General features: G+C 43.2%; 1 protein-coding gene across 1 annotated transcript in view; it reads right to left on the bottom strand.

Annotated features, from left to right (window-relative positions):
* The window catches only part of PPFIBP1 (PPFIA binding protein 1), a 112,372-nt gene that overhangs the window by 33,667 nt on the left and 53,413 nt on the right, over positions 1 to 25,292 (bottom strand). Inside the window, exons 2-14 of the mRNA XM_058190481.1 lie at positions 23,961 to 24,058; positions 22,870 to 23,075; positions 20,180 to 20,266; positions 18,143 to 18,256; positions 17,577 to 17,708; positions 16,097 to 16,189; positions 9,180 to 9,291; positions 7,635 to 7,667; positions 5,666 to 5,727; positions 3,812 to 3,896; positions 2,597 to 2,754; positions 1,230 to 1,360; positions 199 to 211 (exon numbers count right to left, since the gene is read on the bottom strand). Of these exons, the coding sequence (XP_058046464.1) occupies positions 199 to 211; positions 1,230 to 1,360; positions 2,597 to 2,754; positions 3,812 to 3,896; positions 5,666 to 5,727; positions 7,635 to 7,667; positions 9,180 to 9,291; positions 16,097 to 16,189; positions 17,577 to 17,708; positions 18,143 to 18,256; positions 20,180 to 20,266; positions 22,870 to 23,075; positions 23,961 to 24,030 (1,296 nt within the window). The 5' untranslated portion in view covers positions 24,031 to 24,058. The remainder of the gene's footprint in view (positions 1 to 198; positions 212 to 1,229; positions 1,361 to 2,596; positions 2,755 to 3,811; positions 3,897 to 5,665; positions 5,728 to 7,634; positions 7,668 to 9,179; positions 9,292 to 16,096; positions 16,190 to 17,576; positions 17,709 to 18,142; positions 18,257 to 20,179; positions 20,267 to 22,869; positions 23,076 to 23,960; positions 24,059 to 25,292) is intronic.

The raw sequence follows: 25,292 nt of genomic DNA, 5'->3' as shown, positions 1-25,292 counted from the left end.
TACCAACAGTAGACCCCGGGAAGGGGCAGAAAAGTCAAAATGGCAGCCACTCTCTTGACTCCATACTCCCAGCGGACATCCCTAATCAACAACACGAAGAGTTTAATGGTTTTTGGGTTTAGATGTGTCATCAAGATTTAGATTTTGATCGGATACTTACATTTTTGTATCACTTAGCTGGGTTTCTATGGAAACCACCGCCTGTTTCTCGCTGCAAAAAAAAGAAAAGAAAAAGAAAGAAAAGAAAGAGAGCCTTAATTAATACCGCCTCATCTAATACATAGCCTTATTATTAATAAAAGTATTATTTCTTATAACATAATTATTTGTTTGAGACAGGAAGGAAATATAGTCCAGTCCCATTCTCCTAAAATTAAGTGTGACTGCAATCCATGAGTTGCATTGGAACAAAATTTCCAGAGGGATTTTTAAGGGAAATTAGAAGAAGTCCACAAAATATTGTAGGAATGTTCTCGGCTCTGTCTAAATACTACTGAATTTTGTCCGCCCCCCCCCCCCCAAATATGTTTGAATTCTTGATCGTTTTCCCTCAAATGAAACCCTAGCAAAATATTATCCCTGTAAGATTAAAAGCATTAGATTATTTCAACAGGATGATAATAAACACAATTATGCAAAAATTATTTCACATTTCTCCTGCTGGAATTGGCAAACATTCCCAAATTTGGTATCTATATTCCCCCAACAACTCCCTATAGTTAGTCCTTTACTTACTTACAACTGTTTGTTTAGTGACGGTTCAGAGTTACAACCACGCTGGAAAAGCTGACTTGGGAACATTTTTCACACTTACGGCCGTTATAGCATCCACATGGTCATGTGATCCAAATTTGGACGCTTGTTAACTGACTCACTGTTATGACGGTTACAGTGTCCCGGGATCACATAATTCCCTTTTTGCAGCCTTCGGACAAGTGAACTCAACAGGGATGCCAGGTTAACAACCATATCACTAACTTAATGACTGGAGTGGTTCACTTAACAACTGTGGCAAGAAAGATCATAAAATGGGCCAAATCTCCAGGTAGCACTGTCTCACTTAGCAACAGAAATTTGGTGCTCAACTGTGGTCGTAAGTCCAGGGCGGCCTGTATTATGTTTCCTTGGCCAGCCTCTCACTTTGGAAGAAAGGTCTAGGGATCCAAAATTTTAATTGCGTTCAATTTGTTCACGAAAAGCTTAGGAAGTTTTGCATAAAGCGCCCTTACCTGCTTTCACTTTCACTTTCCGTTTTGGATGGGACGTTTCCTCTTTCGGTCTGTTCTTCTGAACGTCTGAACGACTGCGAAAAAGAAGGAATGGAAACTTGCAAGACGCTGGTGTGGAGCTGGATGGAATTCTGCAACAGAAAAAAAAATCACATTTTTGCATTAAGCGACAACAGATACCTACCATATTTTTCGGAGTATAAGACGCTCCGGAGTCTAAGATGCACCTTAGTTCTTAGGAAGGAAAATAAGAAAAAAAAAACCTGCCTCTGCCTACCAACATCCATCGATATTCATCTCGTTAGCGTCCTGTCAAGTGTGTGAGAGAGCTGAGGGCTGTTTGGAAACTGAAACAGTATTTGCTGTGTGAGCAACAAGAAAGGAGACAGCAAGGAGCCTGGGCGTGGCTTAGCTCAACTGTTCTAAAGCTACATCCTGTGCTGATGTCTGAAGCTAAAACTGAAACTCCTCTCCTCTGCTTGTGTTTTGCTTGTATTTATTACGTTTCAAAACCCGCTTTTGGTATTGTCTATCGAAAATCATTGTTGTTAAGTCTCTCTAATCCCCATACCTTTTACCTTAAACTGTCTACCGTGGACTTTTCATGTTTCTTAAGAGGTCCCTAAGGGGCCGTGCATAAGCGCACCAGCGTGCCTACCGTCCCTGTCCTACTGTCCCCAATTATATGTAATAATTCTATGTGTTTATGGCTATGTTTTGCCTATTTATATCCTTTTTTTAATGCCAATTTTATTTTCATGTGTCCATGTCTATGTCTATTCTGTTACTTGCTTCCTTGTACTTGTAGATAGATAGATAGATAGATAGATAGATAGATAGATAGATAGATAGATAGATAGATAGATAGATAGATAGATAGATAAACATTTACTTCATGTGTTATATTATATATAAAGAGAAGTTATTGAATCCTGCTGAATCAGTTACTGGTGTGTGCTTTCTGGATGTGATTGTTGCTGCAAACGAGCAGCTGATTGGCGCTCAACACCCCCAATCAGCTGTTCCAGGCTGCAAGGATTGCCATAGACCATCACGTCCTCCATGCCTCATGTTTTTGGCTACATTCGGTGTATATGACGCACCCAAATTTTCACCGCCTTTGGGGAGGGGGGGAGAAAGGGAGTCTTATACTCTGAAAAATACGGTATTTATTAGCCAAATACAGAAGCGTAATACAAGCTCCATAACCCGAAACCTTCAAGTGTTCTCCTTATATAATTTAAGGTCCATAGTGCAGACTTTTTAAAAAATGTTCTAAATTTGAAAGTCTGAAATTGAATAATACCCATTCAATTTCCCCCAAGGTCTCAGAAGGAGAACCCAACGGAGGAGAAAATTGAAATTACCTCTTCGGAATCTGTTGTCCGCAAGGCTTCATGGTTTGGAGAACTTGAAAGCGGAGTAGAAGAGGGACTTTTCTCAGCTTCGCTTAGATTCTGCGGTTCTAACAAAATGGAGGAAACCGATGCTGGACTCCCAGATTCCTCACTTTCATCATCCTTGCCTAAGAGTAGAAAATCAGAAATATATACATCAGATGTATTCTTTGGGATCATGGTTTGTCGTCCTGCAAGTAGAGTAGAATGGAATGGAATGGAATAGAAAATATGGAATGGAATAGAGTGGAGTAGAGTGGAATGGAGCGGAGTGGAGTGGAGTGGAATGGGATGGAGTGGAGTGGAATGAGATGGAGTGGAATGGAATGGAGTGGAGTGAAATGGAATCGAAAATATGGAATGAAATGGAAAATATGGAGTGGAATGGAGTGGAATGGAGTACAGTGCAGTGGAGTGGAGTGGAGTGGAGTGGAGTGGAGTGGAATGGAGTGGAGTGGAGTGGAATGGAATCGAAAATATGGAATGAAATGGAAAATATGGAATGGAATGGAGTGGAGTAGAGTGGAATGGAATGGAGTGCAGTGCAGTGCAGTGGAATGGAATGGAGTGGAGTGGAGTGAAGTGGAATGGAATAGAATAAAAAATACGGAAGGGAATGGAAAATATGGAATGGAGTTGAGTGGAGTGGAATAGAGTGGAATGGAGTGCAGTACAGTGGAATGGAATGGAGTGGAGTGAAGTGGAATGGAATAGAAAATATGGAATGGAATAGAAAATATGGAATGGAGTGGAGTGGAGTGGAATAGGGTGGAATGGAATAGAAAATATGGAATGGAATGGAAAATATGGAACGGAATGGAAAATATGGAATGGAATGGAAAATATGGAATGGAATGGAGTGGAGTGGAGTAGGGCGGAATGGACTAGAAAATATGGAATGGAATAGAAAATATGGAATGGAATAGAATGGTCATTCTATACCAGTGTTGGTGAACCTCTGGCACTGAGTGCCAAAACAGGAGCGCGTTTGCGTGTGGGGGGAGTGCCGGAAACTGGAAAAGCAGCTTCCTGGCACACACGTGCTCCCCAGGAAGCTGAGCTTCCAGTTTCCGGCACTCCCACGCTCACGAAGACCAGCTGGCCAGCGCGCATGTGCATGATGGAACCCGGAAAAGCAACCGGAAGGAACACGCATGCCCTAGGTTCGCCATCATGGTTCTGTACCTTTCTTCCCTTGAGCCAAAATGACCATATCCTGCACCTTCTTGTAGCGATTTAGGGACTGGCGAAGCTCCTCAATCTTCCGATCCTAAAACAAAGAAAGCCCTCCGTTTGAATCGCTTAAGGCACAGAATAATAAGAGTTCAAATGGACCGTGGAGGTCTCCTAGTTCAGCCCCCTGGCCAAAGCAGGAGATCCTGACGGAGCATCGAACCGATTTGGAAGTAAAACACCTGAAGGCATCCATGTCTTTTCCCAGGATTGAGTTTGGGAAGCAAAATACCTCAATTTGAAGAACGAAAAGCTCCAGGACCTTAAGAATGAGGCGTCCTTGGTACTCTCTGAGTTTGGTTGTGGGTTTTTTTGTGTACATTTCATTACCCAAATCAGGTAGCACCATTAAGTGCAAGTGTTAGGTGATATATTCGCTAGCAATGTTTAAGTTACCCAGTTTGGGTAATGAAATGTATGCAAGAAAGCAACCAAGCTCAGAGAGCAGCAAGGACCTTACAGTCCTCCTCCTCCTCCTCCTCCTCCTCCTCCTCCTCCTCCTCCTCCTCCTCCTCCTCCTCCTCCTCCTCCTCCTCCTCCTCCTTCCTTCCTTCCATCCCTCTCCTTCTCTTTCTCTTTCTCCTTCTCCTCCTCCTTCTCCATGTCCTTCTACTTCTTCCCCTTCTCCTCCTCCTCTTTCTCCTTCTTTCCATCTGCCTCCTCCTTCACTTTCACCCCCCTTCCATCCTCCTCCTCCTCCTCCTCCTCTCCACAAAACCCACTCCCTTCTAGCCCTGATGATGTTACCTAGTTGGGTCAGGAAACGTCTGCAAGAAAACAGCATTACAACTCTGAGCGACAAATATTCTCCTTTACCAATCTTAAAAATTCCAGCAGAATTCATAAATTCCAGCATTTATGACTAGCCTCAGACCCTGGCCCCACCAACTCAATACCACTTTTATATATATATATATAGGAGAAACCCTTCCATACTTCCACCTCTCACAATACTAGACAACAGAGTATCAACAGTAGAAACCTTTAAATTTCTAGGTTCTACCATATCGCAAGATCTAAAATGGACAGCTAACATCAAAAACATCATCAAAAAAGGACAACAAAGAATGTTCTTTCTGCACCAATTCAGAAAGCTCAAACTGCCCAAGGAGCTGCTGATCCAGTTCTACAGAGGAATGATTGAGTCTGTCATTTGCACCTCTATAACTGTCTGGTTCAGTTCTGCAACCCAACAAGACAGACACAGACTTCAGAGGATAATTAGAACTGCAGAAAAAACAATGGCTACCAACCTGCCTTCCATTGAGGACCAGCATACTGCACGAGTCAAAAAGAGGGCTGGGAAAATATTTACAGACCCCTCACATCCTGGCCATAAACTGTTTCAACTCCTATCCTCAAAACGACGCTATAGAGCACTGCACACCAGAACAACTAGACACAAGAACAGTTTTTCCCCGAACGCCATCACTCTGCTAAACAAATAATTCCCTCAACACTGTCAAACTATTTACTAAGTCTGCACTACTATTAATCTTCTCCTTGTTCCCATCACCCATCTCCTTCCACTTATGACTGTATGACTGTAACTTTGCTGCTTGTATCCTTACAATTTATATTGATATTGATATTGTTTCCTTATTTGCTTATTTGTATTTATGACTATCATAAAGTGTTGTACCTCAGAATTCTTGACGAACGTATCTTTTCTTTTACATACATACACTGCATACATACACTGAGAGTGTATGCACCAAGACAAATTCCTTGTGTGTCCAATCACACTTGGCCAATATTCTGTTCTATTCTATATTTATCAAAATCAGAAAATACTTTCATACCTACCTTTTCTTCATTTGCTGCCAGTAGAGATTCTACGGCCGTCTTCATCTTTTGAACCTCAACATCTAAAAGATAAAAGCTACAGCTTAGATTCCTGTGGAAGGTTAGAAAGACCCAACTCTATAGTTTAGCGTGAACCAGGAGAAATACAGCTAGATTCCTTTCAGTTAAACCCCAAATTTAAACAGGAAGAAATCAAATTAGTTTTTTTAATGGAGAAAGGGGCTTGTGATGACCATGCACACTGAAGATTAATAACCGTCATTCCTTGCAAACTTCTCGTCCATTACACTACTCACACTGCAAGCCAGTGTGTAAGTTGACGTCAACACAAAGCCACAGTGCTGACCAAAGTGACCCATTTTAAGCCGGGGACAATTTGCGAAGGACCCAAAATCAATGTGAAATGGGAATTCTAAAAACCACGACTTTCCAATTTTCGACTCACTCTTAGCCAACTACGCAACTGCAGCTCTGCCAAATACAACAGAATGCTCAACGTTATTCATCTATCGTTAACATTACAAATCTCCAGAGATTGAAGCATTCCCGATAATGATGAAATAACAATGACTTTTTGTAACATCAACACACACATACACATACACACACCAAAACAAAAAAAGGAAAGGAAATTGAACAGCTGAAGAAACATAAAAATAAAAACAAAAGACAGGGTAATGGATAGTGTCCAATGTTTAGAAGCAGTTGTGAAATGAGATTTGTGATAAAAAGCTGGGTATCTCTATTGCAATGAAAAGTCGTGCCGATATGTGGTACGTGATGGCGCAGTGGTTAGAATGCAGTATTGGAGGATGACTCTGCCCACTGCCAGCAGTTCAATCCTGACCGGTTCAAGGTTGACTCAGCCTTCCATCCTTTTGAGATCGGTAAACTGAGGACCCAGAGTGTTGGGGGCAACAGGCTGACTCTGTAAACTGCTTACAGAGGGCAGCAAAGTACTGTGAAGCGGTATATAACTCCGCTATTGCTATTCAGCTTAAGTTTCACACACAAAAAACCAGCAGAAGATGCTATCTGTGACTTAATAAAATATGAGTAAATATATATCAAGTAAACTTGTGGGAATGGAATTTATCAAAAGGTATTTGTTGCTCTCAGATCAATTCAATCAATTCAACTAAACCAAAATGGAGGCTTTGGTGTTACATGCTAAGAGTGTTCCCAGCTGTAAGCCAAGGACTGGAATGTTGCATTAGAAACGCATTACTTCCTTTAACGGAAAAATACAGGTAGCCCTCGACTTACAAAAGTTCATCTAGTTACCACTCGAAGTTTCAACAGCACTGAAAAATGTGATTTATGAATGTTTATCACACCCAGGGGTGAAATCTACTGCATGCGCAGAAAGTAAAAAACACCCAAATGGGTGGGCTCCACCATCGTTACCAGATCACCGAACCAGCAGCCACAATCGCTACCGGATCGCATGATCCGGTCCGAACCGGGAGCATTTCACCCCTGATCACACCTATGACCTTTGCTGCGTCTCCATGGTCGCATGGAGGCTTGGCAACTGGCTGGTACTTACGACAGTTGCATTGTCCCGGGGTCATGTGATCACACCTCTGGAGAACTTCTGATAAACAAAGTCAACGGGGAAGCCAGATTTACTTAAAAAAAACAACGGTTGCCAATTTAATAACTGTGGTGATTCACTTAAGAACTGCAGAAAGGTAGGTCATAAAATGAGGCTTAACTCAACCCCTGTCTCGCTTAGCAACAGAAACCTTGGGCTCCATTGTGGTCGCGCGTCAAGAACCACCTGTAAATCATTTAAAACACAAGGGTCCTCTTCACTTTTTCCTCTCGCTGAACTAGAGAGGAAAAGTGAAGATGAGGCGTTGAGGGTTTTGTTAATATGGTTTTAATGTGATACATGCAGGAAGCAGTAACGGAAAATGATGTGAGAAATGTGTTGGGGAGAGGACACACACAAATAAACCCTTACTTTTGTCTTTCAGCTTCTTTTTACAATTGTCATCTGTGCAGGAAGACCCACAAGATTGAAAAATTAGATTCCAAGCGTTGAAGCCATGTGCAAGACAAATTAAAGTCAAACCCCCGGTAGCACATTTGTTACTAGTTTTATTTACACATTGTTCTGACCCAGCTCTCCGAACATGACCAACCCTCTGTAGTTAAATCAATGATTCCTTTATTAACCCCGGCAAAAAGTTTCTCTCTCACCACAAGCTAAAACAGGGGTCTCCAAGCTTGGTCCCTTTAAGACTTGTGGACTTCAACTCCCAGAGTCCCTCAGCCAGCAAAGCTGGCTGAGGAACTCTGGGAGTTAAAGTCCACAAGTCTTAAAGGGACCAAGGTTGGAGATCCCTGGGCTAAAAAGTCTGTCTGGCTGCGAGATGCCACATCTATTCATCTCCACCCACTGCCTTTTAACCCCAGAGCTAGGGTGAAGCTTCACTGGCAGCAGTGGCTCTTCTGTCCCAAGGACCGGCCTATAGATTTCCACCGCTCTCCTCTCTTCTGCCTTCTGCGTATCCACGCGTCAGGCACTGGACCCAGCTTTTCCTCCTCTTCCTCATCAGGCACCTCCAGACCTGGGGCTGTTGACTCTCCATCTGAGGGCTGACGGACAGCCCAGGCTCCTCCTCTGTCTCTCTCTCTGACAGCTCCATTCCTTCTTCCCCCTCTTAGCTTTCACATTGCCTTGATGCTGACCTCGACTCCCACGCCTCCTCCTCCTCCTCTGATTCGGCTACTGGAGAGGCTGGCGGCCGACAGGCCACAACACTAATATATAAATCTAGAACCTCAAAGCAGTTCACTTAGCATCCCTACGTCAAATCTCCTACCCTCAACCCACCTTGTGAAATTCGGCTGAGAATGAGTAACTGGTAAAATCACTTCCTAAATTTCCACGGCTGAGATTGACCTGATTTTTAAAATGTTCCGCATCTTAACATCTTAACTTCTAAAGTATAACACTTTTTTTTTTTATTCGTGCCTCACACGATACCACCAAAAAACACCTGCGTCATGACTTTGGGGTAACCCATCAAATGTAAAACCTTTGCAATAATATAGACGCATTTATTATTTCAAAGTTGTTTAATTATGTATAGTTATTTTAACATTTAGCTATTAAACTCAGCTAATCGAATAACTTTAAATTAACAAACGAATAAAACGAATATCATTTGTTGGTTAAAAGGTTTGAAAAAGCACCAGACTCCACCACCACCCTTATTCCTAGCCAGATAAATTGCAGCATTGATAACAATTTGGTAAGCCGTCCAGAATCACAAATTGACTTGAATGGCTTCTAAATCCTAAACTGAATAAATGAGCTCATTATTACACTCGGAGCTCACACACATCTCCAGAAAGTAAAACCAGCTTACAACACCACAATTTAAAAATTGTGGCTTCTTAAAGGTTCCCCTCGCATATATGTGAAGTGTCGCATGTACTTCAACTCCCGAAATCCCCCAGCCGGCGTCGCAAAAAACGGTATTTACAATTTTCGCCTCACCTTTGTCATTTATGTCAATATCTTCTTTCACTTGAAGGACCAGTTTCTCATGCAGTCGTTTTATCTCCGATTCCTTCTGTTCTAATTTCTCTTTTAAAGACAATAGTTCTTCCTGGGGAGACAGAAGAAGAAGAAGAAAAATCAATATTATTTTGGTTTTCACTTTTAAAAGGGACAGGTTTAAACCAATGTTGGCTGTTTAAAGTAGAGATGGCATTCGTTTATTTTGAAATAATCATATCCAACTCAATGGTGGGTTTTCAGCCGGTTCGGACAAACTGGTAGTTAAATTGCTAACTGGCCCTGCCCCTTCCAGGAGTCCTCACGGGCCCCATTTTGGCTTCCAGGTAAGTGCAGGGAAGCTTCCTAGGACCAAAATGGGGTCCAGGGATGTAGTGTGCCCCCCATGGCATGTTTTTGCTACTGGGAGACTGCAGGGAGGGCCTACTAGGCCGAAAATGGGGTGCGGGGGGGTTGTGTGTGTCCCCATGGCCCATTTTTGCTCTCGGGGGGTGCAAGAGGTCGAGTGCTCCCTATCACACTCCCTGGCCACGCCCACCATGGCCACGCCCACCCACCCAGTCATTAGGGCAGAGAACCAGTTGCTAAATTATTTGAATATTTAATGAATTGATCCAACTGGGTCAATTATATCACAGGCAGTCCTCAACGTAGCACGATAATTGGGAACCAGACTTTCTACGGATAAACAAAGCGGTTGTCATGGTAAGTGAGCCACAGCCGATTTTATGAAAAATTTTTTGCCACATTTCAGCAAACCACTGCGGCTGTTAAGTGACTCGCTCAGTTGTTAAACGAATCCGGCTTCCCCCATTGACTTGGCTTGTCAAAAGGTCTCAAGAAGGGATCACGTGACCCTGGGACGCTACAACCGTCATAAAGATGAATCCGTTGCCCAGCATCTGAATTGGGATCATGCAGCCTTGTGAGGATGCTACAATGGAAATGGTCATTAAACGAATGGTTCTACATTGTGGGACGCGGTGGCTCAGGGGCTAGGACGTTGAGCTTGTTGATCGAAAGGTTGGCAGTTCGGTGGTTCGAATCCCTAGTGCTGCCGTGTAACGGGGTGAGCTCCCGTTACTTATCCCAGCTTCTGCCAACCTAGCAGTTTCGAAAGCACGTAAAAAATGCAAGTAGAAAAATAGGGACCACCTTTGGTGGGAAGGTAACAGCGTTCCGTGCGCCTTTGGCGTTGAGTCATGCCAGCCACATGACTACGAAGACGTCTTCGGACAACGCTGGCTCTTCGGCTTTGAAACGGAGATGAGCACTGCCCCCTAGAGTCGGCAACGACTAGCAGGTATGTGTGAGGGGAATCTTTACCTTTACCTCTACATTGAAGTTTATCTATGCAAATATAAAAATAACCTGTCTTTTAGCCAAAAAGCTATCCATCTCTGATTTAAACTTCCAACATCCTGCGTTGAACTGAAACATAAAAGGATCTTCATTACCACTTGGTCATGCATGGCACATTTTCACCAACAATTAAGTGTACAATACTTGACGGGACACTTCTACACTCACTGCTTTCAGGTGGAAGGGAGTCCAGACTGAAAGTTCTTACAATGACGTCTTTCACAAACACAAAATACTTCAGCATGCTTTGATGCTTAAAATCATTAAAAAATAATAAGTGTATATGTAGGAATGTAACCGTGTACTCCGTACATTTGTTTGTAGGAAAAAAAATACAGACAAGGATAACAGATTGAATTATGATAGCCGTAAAAGGTGCTTTTTCAAAAGTCAACTGGACTTTGGGGTGTTTTTTTTCCTAGAAGACGTTTCGCTTCTCCTCCAAGAAACTTCTTCAGTTCTTGGGAGAAGAAGTCAATTGTGATCCTCCTTTTTTTTAAAATCAAAATGCTTGAAGGATCTAGTAATCCAATTTAATTTTCTTTTTTTAATGCAGATAGGCCAAAAATCAAGGAATCTTCTCTGCAACAGAGGCACACTTGTCAGCCAAGACGGTTCGGACAAACCGGATGTTAATTTTACATCTGGTTCGTCAAACCGGTAGTTGCAAGGACTGGCTGGCCCCGCCCCGCCCATCCCAATCCTCCCAGGAGTCTCCACACAGCCCGTTTTGGATGCGGACTAAGTGCAGAGCCTGCACGGAGTGTCAGTTTTGGAAGGCAATTTTCTTTTTGCTTCTTAACGGCCACATATTTTAGCTGGGGAAGTTGGGAGGGGGTTGTTGTTGGAGCGGTAGAAAGTTAGTCATAACAACATTCCATATTCAAGGACTTTTGCCTGCGTCTGATGTAGACTGCCTGAAGATTGTATCCAATTGAGTGTGAAGAGTTGATTGGACAATGTGATGAACTTGTGGGTGTAGGGCAGGGCTGTGAACTGTCAGCTGGGTGTGGAAAACCTGGAAGCTTTCACTTTCGGGTTTTCCCAGCTGTGCCAACATGACATCTCTAATAAATTGGAACTTTGAGGAACCTCAAGCCTCAGAGCTTTATTTCGTCGGGGGTGTTCCTTGGAACCCTGACACGGAGGCTCTGGGAGGGCAAAAAACGGGCCTACTGGAAGTACCAGAAGTACCGGAATTCCGGAAACACATCCGTTTCCAGCCTCCGGTGGGCCTCCGGAGCCCAACTACGCCACACCCTCATGACCAAACCCACCCAGCAACCGGGCAGAGAACCGGTGGCTAAACTTTTTCAATCCCACCCCTGCGTAAGAGGTTAATACATCCCCAAAACAAATGGAATATTGGTTTACAATAAGGAAAGCTGGGATGGTGGTGGTGTGTTTTTTTTTTTTAAAAAAAAAGCTCAGCTTAATGCATTTCAAGAAAGAAAACAGCAGCCGATGGTTCTCTGCGTCAAGCTAAAATCAAAATCAAAACTTAAAAAAACAGAAACAGGCACAGAGAGTTTGGTTTAGTTGGAGACGTACTTCGGAGGGATTTACATAGGAACAGCAAGGGGGGGCGGAAAATCCATACATGCACCACACCCAAAAAGAAAAAAAAAAGAGGAAGTTTTAAAATACAGACAAGCAGGATGGTAAAGAGGGTTACAAAAAGCCACGGAAAGTCCACCGATCTACCAGACCTTCAACATCTGACATTTTTGTTCCATCCGTTGCTTCTCATACTGCATCTGGCTCACTTTGATTTTCATGCTAGAAAGTTTGGCCATTAAAGACTGGCAACAGGAATGGAAAGAGAAGTAAAGATGTAGGAAGAGGAAAAGGCTAAATAGCGAGAATAATAAACAGGCCCGCGTTCAAAGCGAGAAGGCTGACCTTCAGTGATAGATACGCCTATCAAAAGACACCAAACCTTTGAAGCAGAAGACCTTATGCTAGCCGTTATGAAGGACAGATCTAACGTGAATTGTGAAATACGACTGGTCCAAAGTTTGCTGTGCTCTGGATTTGATCTCCAAAAAACGCTTGTGATTTTTTGGACCATGTAAGAAGGTGATTCTTGTTCCTGTCTTCAACTTCTGAAAGCAGCCATGTCTTGGACCCAGTCTCATTAGTAATGATTGATAAAAGAGAATATTTATAGCTCAGGGTTGAAATCAGAGGTCCTTCGTGTTCTGTGAGCTTACTTGTTTTCTTGCAAACCAGAGATGGGATTCAGCCAGTTCTGTCCGGTTCGGGAGAACCAGTAACGGCGACTGGAAGAGGCTCCACCCACCCGCCCGGACAAAATGCACAAGTAAAGAACGTGCGTGGAAGGCCGTGGACATGCGTTCACATTTGCGAACCGATAGGGAAGTTAAATGAATCCCACCTCTGTTGCAAATGTTTCATTCCCCTAACTAGCTAACAGCATCACTGCTAATCTAGCACTGATGGCATTACCTAGTTGGGTAATGAAATGTCTGGGAAACAATGTAAGGAAAACAAGTAAGCTCAGAGAACACCAAGGATTGATGATTGTCACTCAAGCTGGAAGGACATCAGAGAAGAAAAACAGATGGTTTTCAGTTCAGAGGTTTTGATGAACCTCGGGTCTATGACCTTGACAAACTTCCAACTCTCCAAAAAATTTAAGGAGGTAGAATTTCAGGCAGAAGTCAATAACCTATCAAGGAGAATATCTGTAGCTCAGGGTTGAAACGACTAGCACTGATGATGTTACCTAGTTGGGTAACGAAACGTCCACAAAAGGACCAAGGATAGTAAATAATCTATCATAGAAAAATCGGAGTTGGTGACCACGTTTTTGAAAACAGCCAATGGTCCTTTTTCAGAAATCCATCAACTTAAGGAAAAGTTTCTTTGGAGTGAGACACAGTAGTCTACCTTTGGTGTTATTATGAGGAAGATATTCTAAAATTCCATTTGAGAAATGTGTTTACCCATTAAAACTGGAGGTGTTGAAACAGCTAACACATACCATGTTCCCCCAAAAATAAGACCCTATCCTATATTTTTTTTGAACCCTTCACCGATATGAAATAAGCGCTTGGCCTTATTGCCATGCGCTCAAAAGCCCGACTGGGCTTATTATCAGGGGATGTCTTATTTTGGGGAAAACAGGGTAGTACTTTACTACAGCTTCTACAGAGATGTTTTTAATTCCTATAACCTGCCCCTCTTACATCAATACCCAGAGCAATGTGACAATACTTGTAGATTTCAACCTTTTTTGCAGATGGTAAATCAATCAGATTATGAACAGCAGCTGTAAACATGAGGCATCCATTGATAAAGTTCTTCCACAGCTGTAATCTACCTTTTATATCAACCATCACGATTATTTATACTAGTCTGCTTTTAATTTATTTTTACGCTGGTTTCGGTTATACCTTCAATCTTCGGCTTTGGGCTGTTAAGAAAAGATTGGGGAGTCGCAAGCTTGGGAAATGATGTGGCTGCTTTCAGAATCTGTAGACCACGAATGGGGAAGGATGGCCCCTTTATGACTTGTGGACTTCAACTCCCAGAATTCCTGAGCCAGCCGTGGCTCAGGAATTCTGGGAGTTGAAGTCCACAAGTCATAAAGGGGCCATTGTTTCCCACCCCTGCCATAACACAGATACGACGTTTGGGCTCCTACATGGACAAATCACAATTCTAGTGTCAAATCCAAGTAATTCTCAACCCCAACATCGGTCGTCTTAAACAGGTCTAGACACTAACTTTTCATATCATTCTCCAACGCGGTCTTCCAATGAGCATGAAATTACATACCCAAATATCTAACTTTCTCTTTCAAAAGAAAGTATCTAGCTGCCGTCTTCTTTTTCTACACCAGCAAGATAACTAGGCATTTTAAATTAAGCGGGCGCTAATTTCTTCTTTAGCCAGTGTGACGTCTTGCTCTTCCATTTTGTGAATTACACACTTAGGGGCTAGCGTATAAACATAGAAAGAGAAAAGAGCATTTCTAGCTTGAAGTCCAGCTAGCTTTCTACAATTCCTCAATTTTCCTTCACCGATATGAAGAAGGAAACATTTATATCAGGGGTGGGATCCTACCGGTTTAACGACCGGTTTGGTGATCACCTTCCGCGTTAGTGCTAGGGCCGTGATGGAGAACCTGTGGCACATGTAGCCATATCAGTAGGCACGCCAGCTCAGCTCCGGCGCGCATGCGCACACCAGCCAGCTGATATTCGGGCCTTCTGGGACCACCAGAAGTAGGGAAACAGGCTGTTTACTGCCTCCAGAGGGCCTGTGGTGGGTGGGGAAGGCCCCTTTTTCTTTCTCACCTAGCTCCAGATCCTCTCTATGCATCTAGGGAGGGCAAAAACAGCCTTCCCCAGGCCCTCTGGAGGCTCAAAACGGCCTGTTTCCCAACTTCCGGTTGGACAGGAAGTGACATTTTTTGCCGTCCCCAGCCTCCAGACACTCCAAGAGAGTCTCTAGAGGCTGGGGACAGCAAAAAACGTCACTTCCTGTCCAACCAAAAGTTGGAAAATGGGCCGTTTTGGGCCTCCAGAGGGCCTCCAAGGGGGTCGGGAAGACTGTTTTCACCCTCCCCAAATGCAGAGAGGGGATCTGGAGCAGTGGTGGGATTCAGCCAGTTCGCACCTATTCGAGAGAACCGGTTGTTAATTTTCTAAGCAGTTTGGAGAACTCATTTGTTGGAAGAAATCTTTTTTTTTTCCCCACTTTACAGGGCTAATCCTGTAAGGAAGGCGGGAAGGAAACATTCTGGTGGTGTTTCTAGCCTAATCTTTACTGTCCTGCTTACAGAAACTGCCTCTCTGGTTAAGCCTTGTTACATTGTAACAGCTAAGGCAAAGCGCTCACCAACGTGAGTGATGTTGAGTTGGTTACGCCCACACGGTCACATGACCACTGAGCCACGCCTACCCAGCTGGTCATTAGGGCAGAGAACCGGTTGTTAAATTATTTGAATCCCACCACTGATCTGGAGCCAGGTGGGAAAGAAAAACGGGCCTACCAGGACATCATGTGCCAGGAGCAAGAGGAGGAAGGGGGGTTGTGCACACACGCGCAGGGCAGGGCACATAGAATTATGGGTGTGGGCACACGCACGCGCGAATCTTCCCCCTCCCCATCCTGGCACGCAATGGCAAAAAGATTAGCCATCACTGTGCTAGGGAATTAAAACAGCTGAGGCGTGGCAATCCATTCTGCTGCGCTAATCAGCTGCGAAGATAAAGGTAAGTGAAGCGCAGGGACAGGCAGGATCATCGGAGCTACCGGTTTGTCCAAACCGGTAGAATCCCACCCCTGATTTATATACTAGCCGTTCCTAAAAGCAGTTTCATAGAAACGGCTTCTAACCATCCTCTCTGGCTGTACCAACTTAAACCCAGGCTTACGCCTATCAGGTACTGGCTTAGCCATATCTATGGATCAATCTTAGGTAGAAAAGATTAGGTAAGATACATAAGTCACGAGATAAAGACGGCCAACGATGTGTTTCTTTATCTGCAACGTGGACTTACTTTGGTAGACTTAAGCTTTTTCTCATACTGTAGTCTTTCCCTGTCCATTTCTCCTACTTTTAACCGCAAATCATTAACTTCCTGCATCAAATCCTGTTTCGAAAGAAAAGAAGTGAACAAAAAGATTTGAAAGTCAAGAAAACGAGGAGAAAAATGCACTAGAGACACCTGAGCCGCCGCCTTCTGTCTTCACAGAGGCAGTTTTAAAATGACTGCCAGGAGTTTGATCGTGACCGGCTCAAGGCCTCCCGTCCTTCCGAGGTGGGTAAAAGGAGGACCCAGATTGTTGCGGGCAATAAGCTGACTCTGTAAACAGCTTAGAGAGGGCTGTAAAGCACTGTGAAGTGGTATATAAGTGCTATTGCTACTCCTTCCATCCATCCATTCATCCATCCATCCACCCACCCATGATGGTGCAGTGATTACAATGCAGCATTGCAAGCAAACTCTGCTCACTGCCAGGAGTTCGATCCTCACCAGCTCAAGGCTGACTCAGCCTTCCTTCCTTCCTTCCTTCCATCCATCCATCCATCCATGATGATGCAGTGATTAGAATGCACCATTACAAGCAAACTCTGCCCACTGCCAGAAGTTTTTGGGGGTAAGAGGCTGACTCTATAAACCGCTTAGAGAGGGCTATAAAGCACCGTGAAGCGGTGTATAAGTCTAAGTGCTATTGCTATTTAGAAAACGGTGGAAGTCAATGAAATGGAAATATCTAAGCAAGCCAACTCACTGTCTGGGACTCATACAACGAAGGAAGGCCATTTCCCCAAACTCACAGCTGAAAGCCAAAGGCTTCTTTTCAGAGTATTAAAGCAGCTACATCCTCTAAGGCAGTCATAGCAGCTGCCTCAAAGGACATCCCTGTGGTCCAGGGGTTAGAAGGCTAACTCACTGCTTGTAGCCAGGAGTTTGATCCTGACTGGCTCAAGATTGACTCAGCCTTCTGTCCTTCCAAGGACAATAAAACGAGGACCCAGATTGTTGGGGGGGCAATAGGCTGACTCTGTAAACCACTTAGAGAGGGCTGTAAAGCACTGCGAAGCGCTTTATAAGTCTAAGTGCTATTGCCCTCCCTCCCTCCCACCCACCCTTCCTTCCTCCCTCCCTCTCTTATTCCCTTTCTCATTCTCCTTCCTGGTGGCGCAGTGGTGAGAATACAGTATTGCAGGTTGACTCTGCCCACTGCCAGGAGTTTGATCCTCACCGGCTGAAGGTTAACTCAGCCTTCCATCCATTCAAGGTCAGTAAAACTAGGTCCCAGATTGTTGGGGGGCAAGAGGCTGACACTGTAAACTGCTTAGAGAGGGCTGTAAAGCACTATGGAGTGGTATATAAGTCTACGTGTTATTGTTATTTGCTATCTTGACTTCAACATGGACGTTGATCGAGAAACGCCGTGCTTAGCAAAACAGCGAAGAACCTGACCTGGGCATTTCCCCCCAAAATATTTTTTTTCAACTTAAGTTTGACTCACATCTGCATCTCCGAACCTGTCTTCGTAATCCATCCTGTCCTTTTCCACCGCCGTCAGCTTCAGCTTCAGGTTGGAGACCTCGGCCATGAGATCCAACTTCTGAGTTTCAAGAGATGTTCTGCTTAGGAGCTCCTGATTAAAAAAAAAGAGAGAGAGAAGAAAATGAACTTCCTTTAAAGGAGGAGAGAGAAAGGAGAGGTGTCTTTGAAAGTTCTATCAAATGTAGAGGAAAAGGAGGAGGAGGATGGCTTGGTGGTTTTCTTGCAGGAGTTTCATGACCCAACTAGGGAACACTATCAGCGCTCATGAAACACCTGCAAGAAAACAACCAAGCTCAGAGAGCACCAAGTTCTCCTTTTCCACCTCCTCCTCCCCACACACACACATTTTCCTTCTACCACTGATGATGCTACCTAGTTAGGTCATGAAACATCTGCAAGAAAACCACCCAGCTCAGAGAACACCATGGACCCCTCTGTGGAAAGGTGAGCAAGCCATGTGTCAAAAACAGAGGAGATTCAACCCACAGAAATCCTTTAGATTCCCAGACGGAGAATGGGTAGTACCTGCTGTAACATTTCTTCCGTTGAATTCAGCTTCTCTCTGTTTTCTTCCAAGCACAACTCCAGATCCCTGATCTTCTCTCCCTGAGCATCCACTTGGTCAGTGAGGACGCTCACCTGTAGAAAGAAAGAAAGAAAGAAAGAAAGAAAGAAAGAAAGAAAGAAAGAAAGAAAGAAAGAAAGAAAGAGGAAGAGGAAGAAAGAAGAAAGGAAGAGAAAGGAAGGAAGAAGGAAAGAGAAAGAAAAAAAGAAAAAAGAAAGAGAGAGAGAGAGAGAGAGAGAAAGGAAGAAAGAAGGAAGGAAAGAGAAAGAAAAAGGAAGGAAGGAGTAAAGAAAAAGAAAGAAAGAGAGAGAGAGAGAGAGAGAGAGAGAAAGGGGCAGAGAAAGAAAAGAAAAGAAGGAAGAAAAGAAAGGAAAAGGAAGGAAAGAAAAGAAAAGAAAAGAAAAGAAAAGAAAAGAAAGAGAAAGAAAGCAAAGGTCAGAAAGAAAAGAAAAGAAAGAGAGAAAGAAAAGAAAAGGTCAGAGAAAGAAAAGAAAAGAAAAGAAAAGAAAAGAAAAGAAAAGAAAAGAAAAGAAAAGAAAAGAAAAGAAAAGAAAGGGTGGAAGGAAGGAAGAAGGAAGGAAGGGTCAGAGAAAGAAAAGAAAAGAAAAGAAGGAGGAAGAAGGAAGAGAAAGGAAGGAAGAAGAAGGAAGGAAAGAAAAGAAAAGAAAAGAAAGGAAGGAAGGAAGGAAGGAAAAGGAAGGAAGGAAGAGAAAGAAAGGAAAAAGAAAGAGAAAGGAAAGGAAAGGAAAGGAAATGAAAAGAAAAGAAAAGAAAAGAAAAGAAAAGAAAAGAAAAGAAAAGAAAAGAAAAGAAAGGGTAGAAGGAAGGAAGGAAGGAAGGAAGGGTCAGAGAAAGAAAAGAAAAGAAGGAAGAAGAAGGAAGAGAAAGGAAGGAAGAAGAAGGAAGGAAAGAAAAGAAAAGAAAGGAAGGAAGGAAGGAAGGAAGGAAGGAAGGAAGGAAGGAAGGAAGGAAGGAAGAAGGAAGGAAGGAAGGAAGAAGGAAGGAAGGAAGAGAAAGAAAGGAAGGAAGGAAGGAAGAGAAAGAAAGGAAGGAAGGAGTAAAGAAAAAGAAAGAAAGAGAGAGAGAGAGAGAGAGAGAGAGAGAAAGGGGCAGAGAAAGAAAAAAAAGAAAAGAAGGAAGAAAAAGAAAGGAAAAAGGAAGGAAAGAAAGAAAGAAAAAGAAAGAAAGAAAGAATAAGAAAGAGAAAGAAAGCAAAGGTCAGAGAAAGAAAAGAAAAGAAAGAGAGAAAGAAAAGAAAAGGTCAGAGAAAGAAAAGAAAAGAAAAGAAAAGAAAAGAAAAGAAAAGAAAAGAAAAGAAAAGAAAAGAAAAGAAAAGAAAAGAAAGGGAGGAAGGAAGGAAGGAAGGAAGGAAGGAAGGGAGAGAGAAAGAAAAAGAAAAAGAAAGAAGGAGGAAGAAAGGAAGAGAAAGGAAGGAAGAAGAAAGGAAGGAAAGAAAGAAAAAGAAAAAGAAAAAGGAAGGAAGGAAGGAAGGAAAAAGGAAGGAAGGAAGAGAAAGAAAGGAAGGAAGGAAAGAAAAGAAAAGAAAGGAAAGGAAAGAAAAGAAAAGAAAAGAAAAGAAAAGAAAAGAAAAGAAAAGAAAAGAAAAGAAAAGAAAAGAAAAGAAAAGAAAAGAAAGAGAAAGAAAGGAAGGAAGGAAGGAAGGAAGGGACAGAGAAAGAAAAAGAAAAAGAAAGGAGGAAGAAAGGAAGAGAAAGGAAGGAAGAAAAAAGGAAGGAAAAAGAAGAAAAGAAAGGAAGGAAGGAAGGAAGGAAGGAAGGAAGGAAGGAAGGAAGGAAGGAAGGAAGGAAGGAAGGAAGGAAGGAAGGAAGGAGGAAAGAAAGAAAGAAAGAAAGAAAGAAAGAAAAGAAAAGAAAAGAAAAGAAAAGAAAAGAAAAGAAAAGAAAAGAAAAGAAAAGAAAGAAAGAAAGATGAAAACAAAGCCTGCCACTCCCTATCTCCGAGCAGGCCAGCCAGGAAATGTACTTTCTTCAACTCACTTGCAGGACAAGAGATTCTTTATCGCTCTCCAGCCGGGTCAGCCGTTCCTGGTAGACGTCTCCGTTGGCAGACAGATGTCCATTAATCTGGGAAATGCAGAAGAAGAAGAAGAAGAAGAAGAAGAAGAAGAAAAAACTGGGTTGCCTGTCACGTTTCTCAATTCTTTCAAGCAACCACGACAAAGTAAAAAGGAATCACAAAGGTTGTAAGATGAGAATCCAGGATCTCTTCCCACCTTTAAAAGCCTGTGACGATCAGGCAACTCAACTGGGATCACCAGAGGAAAAAAAGGTTTGATGATCCCAGCTGAGTTGCCTGATCACCAGAACCTTTTAAAAGCATTTTTTCTACAACCTCTTCATGCACTGTGAAGTGTATATACGTCTAAGGGCTATTACCATAAGCCTCTCACTGAAAGACAGATCAAGAAAAGAGGGCCGTTATATATAAGGACGTAACTTTATTCCTTATTATTTACACACATCTGGGGCGGGGGGGGGGACCATGCCTCAACGACAATTTTCTACAGGAAATTATTTTCATGATCATGGAAAACAGCAGAGAAGATTTCACTGAAGACCTTCAGTCAGGAATTCAGATTCAGATTGCGTGCAGTCATATCTCCCAGTAGATGGCAGCTCTGGACCACTGCAAATCGAGCTTTTGATGAAGAACTTGCAGGCCACCTTCGGAAGAGACAATCACGTTTTTTTTGGTTGTCTTTCTGGGTAACATTATGCAGGGTTGCCTACAGCTTCTCACCTAACTACCCTATTCCATTTGTCTGAAATGGTATAGGGTGTCCTGCCTGAGCAAGGGGCTGGACTAGAAGACCTCCAAGGTCCCTTCCAACTCTGCTATTCTATTCTATTCTATTCTATTCTATTCTATTCTAATTCTAAATCTAATCTAATTCTTTTCTCATTCTATTCTATTGTTCTGCAAGCTGATTTTTGTTTTTCAATTTTAATGAACGGCACTGCGAGATTCGAACTGCAAACTGGGCTCAAGTCTGTTTTTTTCTGAACTTTCCTTCCATCCAAGAACTGGATGGCATACACCAGGGGTGTCAAACTCATGTTATCACAGCGACATCATATTTATTTATTTATTTATTTTATTCGATTTTTATACCGCCCTTCTCCCGAAGGACTCAGGGCGGTGTACAGCCAAATAAAAATCCACAATATACACATTAAAACAAAACATATTACAGGGTGGCCGAAATTTAAAACAATTTAACAAACCTTAAAATATAAATAGCCCCAATTAAAATTTAATAAAACTTTTAAGCCAGTCCCGCTTGAATAAATAGGTGCGTTTTCAGCTCACGGCGAAAAGTCCGAAGATCAGGCACTTGGCGTATCAGGACTCCCCCGCCACTTTCACTAAACTGGATAAGGGCGGGGCCAGCACGTGATGTATCCAGCCCACGGGCCGCGAGTTTAACACCCCTGGCATATACCATCATCATGTTGAATATCATGAGTGAGTTTCACATTATTAATTGGCTATCAGTTTACATGACAAATTACGGAAGGGGTAAAAGTAGTTAAGGCAACAGTAATTCAGTGTATTATTTATTCTAAAAGGCTGAAGTTAACATAATCTGCTTACAAGATAGTAAAATACATTGCCATCCCACATGCGTTGTCAGGTCAACATCAAAAGTTAGTTACATGGGAACCATGAGAAGATAACCTTCTATCTAAATTCTTCCTTTCCTTCTTCCTTTCTTTCCTTCCTTCCCTTTCTTTCTTTTTCTTTCTCTCTCACTCCCTCTCTTTCTTTTCTTTCTTTTCCTTCCTTCCTTTCCTTCCTTCCTTCCCTTAATCTGTTTTTTCCTTTCTCTCTCCCACCCTTCTCTCTTTCTTTTCCTTCCTTCCTTCCTTCTTTCCTTCCTTCCCTTTCTTTGTCTTTCTTTCTTTTTCTCTCTCCCCCCTCTCTCTTTTCCTTCCTTCCTTCTTTCCTTCCTTCCTCCCTTCCTTCCTTTCTTTCTCTCTCCCACTCCCTCTTTCTTTCCCTTTCTTTCCTTCCTTTCCTTAATCTTTCTTTCTTTCTTTCTCTCTCCTGCCTTTCTCTCTCTCTTCCTTCCTCCTTTCTCTCTCTTTCCTTCCTTCCTTTATCTTTCTTTCTTTCTTTCTCTCACTCCCTCTCTTTCTTTCTTTCCTTCCTTCCTTCCTTCCTTCCTTCCTTAATCTGTTTTTTCCTTTCTCTCTCCCACCCTTCTCTCTTTCTTTCCTTCCTTCCTTCCTTCTTTCCTTCCTTCCTTTCTTTGTCTTTCTTTCTTTCTCTCTCCCCTCTCTCTTTCCTTCCTTCCTTCTTTCCTTCCTTCCTCCCTTCCTTCCTTTCTCTCTCCCTCCCTCTTTCTTTCCCTTTCTTTCCTTCCTTTCCTTAATCTTTCTTTCTTTCTTTCTCTCTCCTGCCTTTCTCTCTTTCTCTTCCTTCCTCCTTTCTCTCTTTCTTTCCTTCCTTCCCTTTATCTTTCTTTCTTTCTTTTTCTTTCTCTCTCCCACCCCCTCTCTCTTTTCCTTCCTTCCTTCCTTCCCTTTCTTTCTTTCTCTCTCCCACCCTTCTCTTTCTTTTCCTTCCTTCCTTCCTTCCTTCAATCCTGGGGTTTTTTTTATGCTAGATCCACTATATTTTTTTTTCCACCATAATTTATAATCACGCATTCGCTTGTTCTCACCATTTGGTTTTGCAGCCATTCCATCAAAATCTCGGCTGTTGAATCGGGGACCTGGCACCTCAGCCCTTCTTTCTCGTCTATTTCCATCATCTCCAACAAACCCCGGAGGTCTTCCACCAGGTGCAGCACACGCAAACTTCCCATGAACGGAGAAGTTGGGGACTGGCAATCAAACAAGCCATTGGAGTATTCCAGAGCTTTGGACCCTGGAGGACGAGGGTGAGAAGAAGATGGTTAGACCTGCAGATTGAGCATCCATTATCCAGCTAGTCCTCGACTTATGGCCACAACGGAGCCCCAAATTGACGTGGCTGAAGTGGGAAACTTGGTAAGCGAGTTTTGCTCCGTTTTCATGACTTGTCTTGCTGCCTTTTGTTAAGTGAATCCTTGCGGTCGTTAAGTTAGTAAGTCGTGACATGAGGTCAGAGGTGGGTGTCGCAACGGTAACAACTGGTAACAAGTGGTTCACCCAGCACTGAAAATGTGAGCATGCGCGGCTTCAAAAACACGGCGACTATATAGGACGGGATAGCACCGGGACAGGTGGGCCAGCCCAGACGCTGGTCGGAACTACCGGTTCGTCTGAACCAGTCTGAACCGGCAGCAGCCCAACTCTGCACTATGTATAGGTCCATGATCGCGAACCTATGGTACGTGTGCCCCAGGTGGCACGCAGAGCCCTCTCTGCGAGCACACCAGCCGTCGTCCCAGCCCAAATCCACCGCGCATGTGCGGGTGACTCCCGCCGGCCAGCTGGTCTTTGGGTCTCTGCTGTGCGAGCGTGGGGCACATGCGGGGGATGTGCACACACAGGGCCCCAAATGCATGGGGAGGGGGGTGCATGCATGGGGGCACTTGCATTGCATTTTGGGGGTTCGCACATGTGCGCAGGCTCCCCCATGCTCCCATTTTGGGCCTGGAAGGCCTCTTGCACCAACCTGGAAGGCAAAATGGGGCGCAAAGTGTCGCACGAGGCCCCCCAACCATGCCCCGTTATGGGCCTAGAAAGTCTCCTGCACCAACCTGGAAGTCAAAAATGGGTGAAAGGGGGGGCCGCATGTGCAGGGGGGGGCAGGGTGAATGAATCTTACCTGCAATAATGCCGTCCATCTGTTCCAAAGCTGCAGCCAGCATCTCACTTGCATCTCCCATCATGGTCATCCTTCTGTAGGGTAGCCACCGCTAATACCTGAAATAAGGAGGCAACAATGAGTTATGTACCCTGTTTCCCCACAAATAAGACCTCCCCTGATAATAAGCCCAATCGGGCTTTTTGAGTGCATGAGCTAAAATAAGCCCGCCCCCACCCCTTGAAAATAAATCCTCCCCAAAAATATTTAAATGCATGCGAAGCTGGTCCCTGCCATATCCTCTGGTTTCCTCCATGTGCCCCAAAATAATAGGACCTCCCTGAAAATAAGGCCAAGCGCTTATTTCAGGGTTCAAAAAAATATAAGACAAGGGTCTTATTTTCGGGAAAACACGGTAGGATTTCAGAAACCAATCTGAAACAATCTGCAAATTCAGTTCATGGTTCTTGTCACATAAGATACATTATCTAGCTTTGCTCTAACTCAGCACCAGAAGGCAAGACAAAAAACAACGGATGGAAACTAACTGAGGAGAGAAGCATTTAAGGAGAAGGGATTTAGGAGAAACTTTCTAAGAGTGAGGACAATTAACCAGTGGAACAGCTCGCCTCCGGAAGTTGTGGTTGCTCTAGAACTGGACTAGAGTAAAAGATCTCCAAGGTCCCTTCCAGCTCTATTTAGGAAGGTAGGTAGGTAGGTAGGTGAGATAGATAGATAGATAGATAGATAGATAGATAGATAGATAGATAGATAGATAGATAGATAGATAGGATGATAGATAGATGATAGATAGATAGATAGATAGATAGATAGATAGATAGATAGATAGATAGATAGATAGATAGATGGATGGATGGATGGATGGATGGATGGATGATAGGTAAGGTAGATAGATATGATAGATAGATAGTTATAGAAATAGATAGATAGATAGATAGATAGATAGATAGACAGACAGACAGACAGACAGACAGACAGACAGACAGACAGACAGACAGACAGACAGACAGACAGACAGACAGACATAGACGCGCAGAGAGAGAGAGAGGGAGGGAGGAGAGATAATGATAGAGGAGAGGGAGATGATGAAGAGTTGATAGAGAGATGATAGATAGGTAAGTAGATTAGATGATAGATAGATGATAGATATGATAGAGATAGATAGAAATAGATATATATAGATAGATAGATGTTAGATAGAAAGATAGAGACAGAGAGATAGATGTTAGAGAGAGAGAGGAATATATAGATAGTGAGAGAGAGAGAGAGAGAGAGAGCAATTAGATAGGATAGAGCAGTGTTGGCTAACCTTTTTGCCGCCGCGTGCCAAAA

The sequence above is a fragment of the Ahaetulla prasina genome, chromosome 7 (assembly GCF_028640845.1).
Source record: "Ahaetulla prasina isolate Xishuangbanna chromosome 7, ASM2864084v1, whole genome shotgun sequence".
Classification (NCBI taxonomy): domain Eukaryota; kingdom Metazoa; phylum Chordata; class Lepidosauria; order Squamata; family Colubridae; genus Ahaetulla; species Ahaetulla prasina.
This window is presented reverse-complemented; position numbering and strand designations above follow the sequence as displayed.